At 48.5% G+C, this 11,567-nt stretch overlaps 1 protein-coding gene across 5 annotated transcripts in view; it reads right to left on the bottom strand.

Annotated features, from left to right (window-relative positions):
* Positions 1-2,795: 2,795 nt before the first annotated feature.
* The window catches only part of LOC116746470 (myosin light chain 4), a 29,872-nt gene continuing 21,100 nt past the window's right edge, over positions 2,796-11,567 (bottom strand). For 3 of the 5 annotated variants that reach the window (XM_032618104.1, XM_032618102.1, XM_032618103.1), the window contains 6 exons: positions 10,886-10,913; positions 6,225-6,374; positions 4,594-4,767; positions 4,031-4,108; positions 3,421-3,465; positions 2,796-2,994 (listed from right to left, as the gene is read on the bottom strand). In XM_032618104.1, the coding sequence (XP_032473995.1) occupies positions 3,437-3,465; positions 4,031-4,108; positions 4,594-4,767; positions 6,225-6,374; positions 10,886-10,913 (459 nt within the window). In that variant the 3' untranslated portion in view covers positions 2,796-2,994; positions 3,421-3,436. Of the gene's footprint in view, positions 2,995-3,420; positions 3,466-4,030; positions 4,109-4,593; positions 4,768-6,224; positions 6,393-6,654; positions 6,766-10,885; positions 10,914-11,567 lie in introns of those variants that run through there. The other 2 variants (XM_032618106.1, XM_032618105.1) reach the window with 2 other exon arrangements.

The raw sequence follows: 11,567 nt of genomic DNA, 5'->3' as shown, positions 1-11,567 counted from the left end.
TCTTCTGGTTGTGCTCCAAGGAGCCCAGGTAGAGGCTCCAAGACGCTGGCATCTGGGCCTCACCTCCTCAGCCAGAGGAGCTCTGCTCCCTTCAGATTCATGCATTGGCTTCTGCACAGAATTTAGTTTGAGCAAAAGGCTACGGAGCTAAAACCAAGTCTGAAAACCACTGGTGTCAACAACCCCGCTCACAACTACATAAAGATCTCAGGTTTTATGGTTCAACAGCTCTCTCCCGAAGCTGGAGCCCCTCCTCAAGGAGACCATGGGCCTTGGTCTCATCTTCCCAGCCAGACTTTAGATTCTGAGAAGACTGAATCTGGGCTCATGGTTCTCAGCTTCCCATGACAACTTCCTGTTTGGGCTCATGGAATCTCAGCCTTGGCTGGATCATTATCAATAAAAGATATTTCACAAAATTCTGTGGCTGGATGCCTGACAGGGTAGCAGAAAGGTTGTGAGAAGGAGAATCTAATCCACGTTGGGTAGTTCTCAGGGATTTAAGGGACGCCTATCCAGGGGTGACTGGGCCCCTGAGTTCTGGCATGTGTTCTGCTCACATGTGTGTCTTTATTTTTTTTTATTTTTTTTAAAGGGCTCATGAACATGTAATTTTTTTTTATTTAGTTTTTTTTTCCATTATTTTTTTCTGTGTTGGGTCTTTGTTGTGGCGTGCAGGCTTCTCGTTGCAGTGGCTTCTCTTGCTGTGGAGTGTGGGCTTTAGGTGCGCAGGCTTCAGTAGTTGTGGGTCACCGGCTCTAGAGCGCAGGCTCAGTAGTTGTGGCACATGGGCTTAGTTGCTCCACGGCATGTGGGATCTTCCCTGGCCAGGGCTCAAACCCATGTCCCCTGAATTGGCAAGCGGATTCTTAACCACTGCGCCACCAGGGAAGTCCCCTCACATGTGTGTCTTTATTTTTTTTATTATTTTTTTAAAGGGCTCATGAACATGTAATTTTCTTTTATTTAGTTTTTTTTTTTTAATTTTTGTCTGTGTTGGGTCTTCGTTGTGGTGCGCAGGCTTCTCGTTCAGTGGCTTCTCTTGCTGTGGAGCGCATGGGCTTTAGGTGCGTGGGCTTCAGTAGTTGTGGCACGTGGGCTCAGTAGCTGTGGGTCACCGGCTCTAGAGCGCAGGCTCAGTAGTTGTGGCGCATGGGCTTAGTTGCTCCACGGCATGTGGGATCGTCCCTGGCCAGGGCTCGAACCCGTGTCCCCTGAATTGGCAAGCGGATTCTTAACCACTGTGCCACCAGGGAAGTCCACGCACATGTGTGTCTTTAATTTCATTACATGCTCTTTCTCCTTCTTCCCAGTCTCTGGTTTCTTGTCTTCCTCCTTTTCCCACTTGCCTCCCTGCACTCCCCTGCCCTCCCAGCCTGAGGCCTGTGCTCCCTCTGAAGCCCTGACACTTTCCCAGAGTCCCGGGTACGGAGTCCTAGGTTTGGGCAGGGAGTTGGTGAGATGCCCAGAACAAGCAGGGCTGAATCAGGCACCAGAGGCTTTGCTCTCAGGGGAAGAGACACCTAAAGGGCCCACATCAAGATATAAACACTGGGACTTCCCTGGTGGTCCAGTGGTTAAGATTCCGAGCTTCCAGTGCAGGGGGCATGGGTTCGATTCCTGTTTGGGGAACTAGGACCCCGTGTGCCATGTGGCGTGGCCAAAAAAAAAAAAAAAAGATACAAGGACCATAAACAAAATGTGGTACCTGCACACATACAGTAGAATACTACTCCTCCTTAAAAAGGAAAGGAATTCTGACACTTGCCACAACACGGATCAACCTTGAAGACATTATCAAAGTGAAATAAGCCAGTCGCAAAAAGACAAATACTGTATGGTTCCACTTATATAAGCTGTCTAGAGTAGTCAAATGCATGCATAGAGACAGGAAGTAGAGTGGTGGTTGCCAGAGACTGGGGAGAGGAGGAAATGGGGATTTATTGTTTAATGGATATAGAGTTACAGTTTCATAAGATGAAAAAGTTCTGAAGATTGGTTACACAACAATGTAAATATACTTGACACTACAGGTCTGTACACTTAAAAATGGTTAAGATGGAAAATTTTATATTATGTGTATTTTACCACAATTTTTTTCTTTTTTTAAAAAAACTTTTTATTTTATATCGGAGTATAGTTGATTAACAATGTTGTGTTAGTTTCAGGTGTACAGCAAAGTGATTCTGTTATACATATACGTGTATCTATTCTTTTTCAAATTCTTTTCCCATTTAGGTTGTTACATAATATGGAGCAGAGTTCCCTGTGCTATACGGTAGGTCCTTGTTGGTTATCTTTTTTTTTTTGGCTGAGCTGCACGGTATGTAGAATATCCTAGTTCACTAGGGATCGAACCTGCACCCCTTGCAGTGGAAGGGCAGAGTCTTAACCACTGGACCTCCAGGTAAGTCCCTAGTTATCCATTTTAAGTACAGCATTGCGTACATGTCAATCCCAAACTCAACTGTCCCTCCCCCCAACCCTTCCCCCTGTTTACCACAATTTTTTTAAAAAGAAGAAGCAGGTGGCTTCTTCCTATTTGTCACCTGGACGGGACATAAGGTGGAGAGTGAGCCTTGGAAGGAAATGAAACTCCTGATTACAGCTCCTCAAACTGCAGGCCCTTCCTGAGCTCTCGGCGCATGGTCTGGCCCTCGTGTTTCTAGATCTCTGGGCTCTGGTCCTTGTCCCCCAGCTCCCAGTTACTGCTTATTTCTCTGAGGAATATGCATGAGGCCTCAGGTGACATTATCACACACACTCACAAAAACCCAACTCAACTAGTTAATTCATTTAAAAAAGCAACTCAGAGACTGGTTGGAATCAGGGAACTCGGCACAACCTTGCCGGAGCTGTTTATTTACGGGGAGGGCTATGGGCCCATGAGGTCCTCGGGGCTGCGGTGCAGTGGAGAGTCCAGGACTCCAACTCCAGCTCAGTCACTCTGGGCCTCTCGTTAACTCACCTGGGCTAAGGCCATGGGCCAGGCATCTGAAAGAAAGCACTAGATGTACAGGGCTCTACCTCACTCTCCATACCCCAGCCCCTGATCACAGACCCCACCCCTACCAGGACGGCACCAAGCCTGGGCAGGAGGGTGCAGCGGGTGGTCAGGGAAGGGAGAAAAGAGGAACAGGGTCAAGGGCACCTGGTACCTGGCTCCTCACACACAGGAGCCTATACAGGAGGCCCCTCCTGAGGGAATGGTCTTGCCTTGAGAGACCCCAGAAGAGGCAGGAGGATGTGACTGATGAAGGTCAAGGTCAGGTGCAAAGACCAGGGAGGGCAGGGGGCAGAGCAGGAGGTGACAGGAGCACTTAGAGGGCAGGGGACTGATGGGGGGGGCCAGGCTGTTCTCCGCCCCCTGCAGTGCCCTGTGGGGCCCCAGAGGGACCCCGAAGGAGAGGCTGCACTCACCCTGGAGGGGTCTGCTTCACCCAGACATGATGTGCTTGACAAAGGCTGGGAAAGAAGACGGAAATCAGCCACTGCACTTGGCCCCTCTCAGCCCCTTAAACCTCTTCTCCCTGCTCTATACCGCCTGACCTCAAACCTTCCCAATACCCTTTCTTCAGAGCATGATTCTTTCCCCTATTTAGGGTTGATGGGGAGAAGGTGGAAGGAAGGAAGAGACATAACCACTGCTCTGTGTCCATTCTCTGTGCTGGTACTTGACACAGATGAAATGAGCTACATTATCTCTGCCAATCCACGCAACCTTGGGACAGGGGCCAGCATCACCCCATTGCTCAGATGAGAAAACCAAGGCTCAGAGAAGGTAAGTGACTTGCTCAAGGTCACACAGCTGGTATATCACAGAGCTATCTCCGAAATTCATGCCCCTTCCATTACACCGTGATGTTCACTCCCAGGAAAGGAAAAGAACAATGTCCACTGGGAGCTCACCAAAGCCCACGGGGTGCACATGCTCCCTAGCCCCTGCATCTGTTCTGTTCTGCAGCCCAGCCCAAACTGTACCCAACCCCCCATCCCTGCGCGACCGGGGAAGCGCAGCACGAGCCGATACCTTCGTAATTGATGCAGCCATTGGCATCCTCCTGCCCTGCTAACAGCTGCTCCACTTCAGCCTCAGTCATCTTCTCTCCTGGGGCAGGAGACAGTGGGCACTTAATTACAGATGGGCAAAGGAGGCGCAGGCCAAACCCAAGCACCCCCTTCCGTCTGATGGCTCAAGACTTCCTGGGTGTAGGAAGAGGCCATACCAAAGCTCCCCCAGAGGCTTTGGAGGGTGGAGCCAAGGGTCTTAAGGCCCTTCCTAGTTCCCAAGGTCTCTCCCTCTGGCTACAGCCACCAGTGGGTGAGCAGACCAGGGCCCCAGTGACTGAGGCAAAGACAAGGACAGGAGCCCTGTGTCCCACCTCTCAGGCCTCACCCCCGCTCGGCCAACCTGCTCTCCTCTCCTTCCCACCCTGCTGAGCAAACCCAGCTGGGGAAGCAAGACAGGCCTGGATCAGGATGTGATCCTCAGGACGCAGGGACCCCCATGTCTCCCCAACATATGCCGCTCGGTCACTTCCCACGCCTCTGTTCCCCCTGCCCTTGGGCTCCACCTCTGCCCAGCTGGCATACCCAGGGTGGCGAGGACGTGGCGAAGCTCGGCGCCCATGACCGTGCCGTTGCTCTCCTTATCAAACACGCGCAGCCCCTCCACGAAGTCCTCGTAGGTGCCCTGCTCCTTGTTGCGGGAGATATGCTGCAGGATGGGCAGGAACGTCTCAAAGTCCAGCGTCTTGGTGTTCATCTCTTGCGGCGGGGACAGGGAAGGAAAGGGAACTCGACGTGAGCTCGAGGGAGCAGAGGGTCAGGAGGGGTCTCACCTGGCTCTGCCAGGCTAGCCTGTCCCTGGCAGTACCCAGAGCTCAGCCGCCGCCACTTCTGGGTGGGGCAGCCCGTCAGCAATCCTGGAGGGCTCAGAGGCCCGGGAGCCAGGCAGGAGCTGGCTCTGGGCACTCTTCTCAGTGAAAGGACTAGGGCAGGAGGGAAGAGGGACCGTGACTCCACCCAGACCTCTGAGCTCCAGGTGGCCAGCGGGGCAGGGAGCTGAGGTGGCAGCAGTAGGATTTGAGGGGCCCCAAGGACCACACAGCGCAGGCCTCACATTCACAACTTAGACTTCTGACACGTGACAGACTCCCAGTCACGAGGGTAAACTGACAAAATTGCAAAAAGAAAATTTTGCATAACTCCAAATTTGGGTCCCATCACTAGACCAACAGTGCCTGGAGCAACTCTGAATCAATCATTTGTAAAATGTGTGATTCTTGTGTGACTAGCACCCTTCTCCCACATTGTCATGTGTTAAAAGCTTTAATTTAATAGAGGTAAACCATTTTTAAATACCTCCAAATGTTGGCATTGCTTTCTTTTATAACCCAGGAACCTCCTACAATGGAAGTGCCCAGATATCTTTCGACCTCTGAGAAGCCCTACTGACACCGGTAGGCTCCTTCCTCTGGTCCTTCTGGCCCATATCCTTCACGCCCAACCAGTGTCTTCACCAGCAAGAGCAGGAGGGGAAGGGGCCAAACCAAGGAAGGGGGTAGAGCCAACATGGGGCCCAGGAAGCCTCCAGAGATGGTCCACCCTGGCTGTGGGCCCCTGCCCAGGCCTGCCTGGCCCCGTCCTCTCAGAAGGACATGTGTGTTAGGGCAGCTGTCAACTTGACTGCCATGGTGACAGGTGACATTCACAAATGTTGCCACTTGCACCACTTTCTAAACTCTCATTCACCAAAATCTATCAAATACAAACGAGTGAGAGAAGCATCATTATAGAGTTAATCTTCAGTCTGCTCTAATTTATATTAAATGAATAATTTGCAATCCTCAGTGATCTAACCATCATTAGAAGGAGGACAGCTCAGCGCTGTGCCACCTTGACCACAATTTGCTGGTGGGGAAGAGGGGGGCGCTAGTCAGTTATCAGCTTCCCTCCAAGCTTCCCTGCTCCATGTCCCCGGCACCCTCGGTGTCACAGGAAGACACTGAAGAAGCAGAATGTCGTTCCTTGCTCCCCCGGAGCTCCTGCCCTCACGGGGAAAACAAGAACAAGCCCAAGCCACACTCTTCGAGGGTTAACTAAGTGCCAGGCGCTTCCAGGTAATTCTAGCAATGGGAGGAGGGTAACCTGGGGAGGGTAGGTTGGTCTTGAAGGGAGAGAGCCCCAGGGGCGGCGGGAGACACCACGAGGCCCACGCTGACCTTCCGGCTTGGGCTTGCCCAGTACGCGCAGCACCTCGGCGTTGGTGGGGTTCTGGCCCAGGGCCCGCAGCACGTCCCCGCACTGCCCGTAGGTGATCTTCAGCTCTCCAGTCGGGGTCCGGTCAAACAATGAAAAGGCCTCTTTGAACTCTGCAGAGAAAAGACTGGCTGCAGCCCCCGGGGGCCAAGCAAAGGCGGTGGCTGGGGGCTGATCGGCCTCCACCCACGCTGTGGTTGATAAAATATTTCAGTATTTCCCTGCAGCCATCATCCCAGCCGCTCCCTGTAACCCATCCCCACCCCATCTTCTGACAACTAAAGAAGCATCCTGGAGCCCCACGACCTGTTCCAGCGCTGGGCCTGGGATCTCTTCCATCAATCACTTGTCACATCATTTGAAGTCTCCCCTGCCCCCGCCCCTCCCACTCACCCATCCTTCCCTTTGCAGGTGAGGTGGCTGACTGTTGAAAGAGGCAGGGAAGTGAAAAGAACACTGGCTGAGGAGTCAGGATTCCTGGGTTCTCCTCTTGGCTCTGCCAAGCAGCACCGGGCTGGGTCTCACTTTCTTTGCGCACACGCAGAAAGTAAGGCTCCACCCCGCCCTCCCCTCCCAGTTACTACGAGTGTCAAAGGAGGTGGCAGTGTGTGGAAGCACTTTGCAAAGTGACAAGACCTGTTCAGAAGTCAGCTAATATCAGTACTGCCTGTTCCAGGCTGAGAGGGGGCTCCCAGGCTGGACAAGGTGACCTGGTGGAAACAGTCAGCCCACTTCAGCTCTACCACTGACCTGCAGGTGGCCTCGGCCAAACTCCTAACTCCCATGGGCCCTCTGTTTCTTAGCTCTAAGTAAGGATACAGTGTGGGCTGCTGGGGGGATTACAAAGCACGCCAAGCATGGTGTCTAGTATGTGGTAAGGGAATCAACAAATGGTGGTTATTATTATATTTCCTAGTTCTGGAGCCAGACTCCCAGAAGGTTCCAGGGCAGGTGTCCAAGGGGCAAGGCTGAATGAAGGCACTCCTGGGCCCTTTGCAAAGAACCTTAATTCCTAATCAATTTGGATTCAACCAACTCGTCACTGGGGATAATATGGACTGGGTGTGACATTGAAATTACCTTACGCTACCGGCGACAAAACGGTTTACTAAGCAGATAAACAGTATAAACCTAAGAAGAATGTGTGAACTACTTAGGAGAAAAGCTGCTTTTAATCCTCTCTAAGCACTTTACAAACACTTATTTCCTTTGATGCTGCATGTGGATTATTTACAAATCATTCCACATATCAAAGCAGGTTCCCCAAGACATTTACCTGCCACTCTTTATTAGGCTTTGTATGAATTTCAAAGATATAAAGCTGCCTGTCTTTCAAATTACTAAATAATTGAGTTCAAATTCTGTTTCCATTGCTTAGTAGCTGTGTGACCTTGGGCAAGTAAATATTTAACCTCTATAAACCTCTTTTCTTCTATAAATGGCACCTACCTCATAGGGTCCTTAAATTACATTCAAATAAAATACAATAATGTGCGCAAAAAACTTTAACTCTGTGTCTTAACACAGAGTAAATTCTCCAACAATGCTGTTAGTAATCTCTTACTGAGTTTAATCCCAATTTTACCACTTAACTGTGTGATCTTGGCCAAGTCACATAACCTCACTGAACTTTGTCTTCTGTCAAAAGGAATAGCACTGACCTCACAGCTTTGTTAGAACAATTTAATTTTTTTTGAACTTTTAAAGCAATTAGCATGGCTTCTGGCACAAATACATTGTTCAATAAATATGGCAGTTGAATCTGAACTCAGACTTTTTGATCTTCTAATTCATTCAGAAGAGTGAGGGCAAACTTAATAAAAGTAGGAGTCTCCACTTAAAAGAAGAATGTTATTTAATAGAAGGATGGAACAGGGGGGAAATAACAGGAGTAATGACCTATGATTTGAGCACTTACTGTGGGCCAGGCTCTGAGCTGGTAACTTTGCATGAATTATCCCGTTCATCTTTACAAAGACTTTATGCTATAGCTATTATCATCCTCATTTATAGGCCACTGCAGATGTGACTTCCAGCCAACTATTAAGGAAACCAAGTGAGGAGGAGGAGGAGGAGGAAGAGGCCTGCTGTACCAGCTAATGTTCCAGACCGCTGGGAAGGCTGGTATGCACATAAAAACCAAACACTGAAGTCTAGGATAGCTACTAGGAGGAAAAACAAGGCCAGTGTGATCTCGAGGTATATGAGAGATGAAGTTCATTGTCCCAGAAGAAACTTCTGAAAGATCTGTAGTAGGGAGCTGCCTGCTAGAGCAGTGAACAATGGTGGTGATCCCTTTCCAGAAGGATATGGAAATATGGGCCAGAGAAGGAAGTCAGGACTTAGAAACTAATTCCTATGAGAAAATAAATAAATAAATAAAAGAAATTGGAGCCATATCACCTGGAGATCATAAAGCTACGAAGGGATTTGATAACTGTCTTCAAATAGATGGAGGGTATCTAGAAGATGCTGAATAGAGTTACAGAATTTCTGAATCGAAAAGAACCAAATACCCTCACTTTGCAGATAAGAAAATCCAGGTTTAAAGAAGTGACTTGCTCTAAGTCTCATGGCCAATAGTGGCAGATTTAGGGCTAATATCAAAGGCTCCTGGTTGCAGATAACGTTTTTCCAGCAAAACAGGAGAAAACCATCTTCCGTTTCACCAAAGAGCAAATGAAGAGATAGGCATAAAATTAAAGCAAAAACAATTCCAATCCAACCTAAGGAACAATGCCTTCAAAGTCAGAGGGATGAAAGGCTGGAATGAGTTAGGCCCCAGCCCTGAATATCTTCACAGAGAAAAGAGGCAACCAGCTGTCTCAGTTGGCTTTGACCAGGATTCCCATTTGGGAAATGAAAATTTTTTATCGTTAGTTGATTTTCTAGTCCTCATGGGTACCACTGTGTTTGCATATACACTGAGTATATATATATATATTTAACTAAAATGCATTAAAATTTATTTTAAGAATTTCACAGTGCTCCAAACTATTGATGGAAAGTGACTGTCCACAGGGTATTGCAGAAATGGAGTTGGACTCGGTTCACTTGTTTCAAAATGCATCTGCCATCTCTCATGCCCTATTGGTGGGTAACTGGCATAACTTTTTTGGAGGGAAACTTGGCAGTAACTATTAAAATGCACATATCCTTTGACTCATTGCTAGGAAGATCCCCTGGGGAAAGCATTATCTCCCCCAACTGGAAACAACCTGAAGGTCTATCAGTGTGGGCCTGATTGGATTAAAAGGTGCATCCATGTGTGAGAATCTATATAACTGTTTAAAAGAATGAGGTAGAACTGTTGGTGTTAAATATAAAAAGATATTTAAATATATTATTAAATGATACGTACTATGTTATACATTGTTAAACCCAAATATATATTAAGTGAAAGATGCAGGACAGTATGCACCACATGACTCAATTTGTATAAACTTTACACATACATACTGGTATAACATTATATATTTTTTAATCAAAGGATACATAGACCTATTAACAATGATTGTTTTGGGGAGAGGGGATCAGTATGATCAGGGGATCATACTGAGAGGAAAGCAAGGGGAAAATATTTTTAATTTTCTTTCTTTTTACCATGTTCATGGATTAGTTTAATTTTTAAAATATAGTCTGTGCTTAAAATCAAGGGGTTGAATCAGGTGACCTTTCAAGGTCCCTTTCAATTCCTATGATTTTATGTCCAGGAGGCATTTGGTGGGGGAAACAAAGGGATAAGTTGCAATGAAGGTGGATCCCAGCTGCAAAGTAGATATCACTTGATGAAACATTTCATTCTCAAAACACCAGACTCCTACAGAAGAGGGCTGAGGGGCAACAATTAAGTTGGAGGGCGGGAGGTCTCGAGGCTTGTCTTGAAGCTACACTTAATAATACTTATATTAAGTTGAGAAAACAAATTGTCTTCATCAAAGACGGAGAAGGGCTGATGGAGATCACAGGTGGACCAAGGCACCCTCAAGTCACCGCTGGTCCTGCCACCATTAGCGGGTGAGCATCTTGGCAGACTTCAGGATGCAGGGAGAGGGAGCTGGTAACCTGAGGAGGGCTTTCCAATAACAAACCAGAAATGAGGGCTTCTAAATATCTTGGATAGGAGATTATAGGGTGGAGGGAAAGTCAGGCAGTCTGGCAGAGTAGTTCAGAACTCAAGTCTGGAATCAGATTGCCTGAGTTAGAATCCTGGCTCCACCACCAACTGTCTGTGTCAGACTGCGCAAGCCACCCAACCTCTCTCTGCCTCAGTTTTATCACCTGTCAAGTGGGGTGGTGATAGTCCCTACCTCACAGGGCTGCGGTGAGAATTAAATAAACTAATCCACGTAAAGTGCTTAAGTAATAACACGTAGTAGGTGAAAGTGAGCAGAGAACACACCTATACTTGCTGTTTTGCGTAACTGTTTTCCAGTCACGCCTTTGTGTGCCCTGACTCAGATACGGGTTTGCAATGATGAAGATGATGGTGGTGATGATTGTGATGGTGGTGATTATGAGGGTGGTGATGGTGGTGATTACTATTATGGTGGTGACAACAACTCCTCCCCAGGAAGCGCAACAGAGAGAGTGTGGTGGGGTAGGTGGGGTCGCGAGTACTCACCTTCGATCTGGTCAGCAGTGAAGTCTATCTGTGGAGAGAAACACAGAGGAATGAGGGCTGGGACTGCTAAGGCCTTCCAAGGGAAGCAGAAGCGGCTTCCGCAGCAATCGGGTCACCTCCAGCAGACACTGATGAGGACGGAAGGAGACTACGGGCTGAGAGTCAAACACCGACCGGCCTCCTGACACCTGGGCCGCAATTGACAGGCTGTCAAAGAACGCAGCCTCCAGAGCTCTCTCAGCACCACTTGTTAAGTGATGGCTCCAAATGAGAGGGAAAGACAAACACTCTGAATAACTCTAGAACCCACACTGACTCCCTATTATAATTCCTTTGGGTCGAATGTAAATTCTGTCCCAGCGGCTGTAAACAGCCTTCGCATCCACCCCTTCAGTCTCTCCCCTTTCTACTTGATGCTGGCTTTCAACCCACCTCCTTCAACAGAGCCTTCCCTCACCCCCTCCATCCCAGCCCCTCCTTCCGCACACATCCCTCTCAGGCGGGCCCTGGATGCTTCCTAACTGTTTTCCTGTCATGCCTTTATGTGTACTGTGATTCCTTGAAGCCAGGGTGCCGGCAGGGCAGGGGATTTGCCAGAAAATGCCTGGCATAGAGTAGGCACTCAAAATATATTTGTTGAGAGGAGTAAATTTTGGGTTTTCCCCCCTAAATTCAAATCTGA

This window comes from Phocoena sinus, chromosome 20 (assembly GCF_008692025.1).
Source record: "Phocoena sinus isolate mPhoSin1 chromosome 20, mPhoSin1.pri, whole genome shotgun sequence".
NCBI lineage: Eukaryota > Metazoa > Chordata > Mammalia > Artiodactyla > Phocoenidae > Phocoena > Phocoena sinus.
The sequence above is the reverse complement of the archived record's forward strand: the minus strand, read 5'-3'. Positions and strand labels throughout refer to the sequence as shown.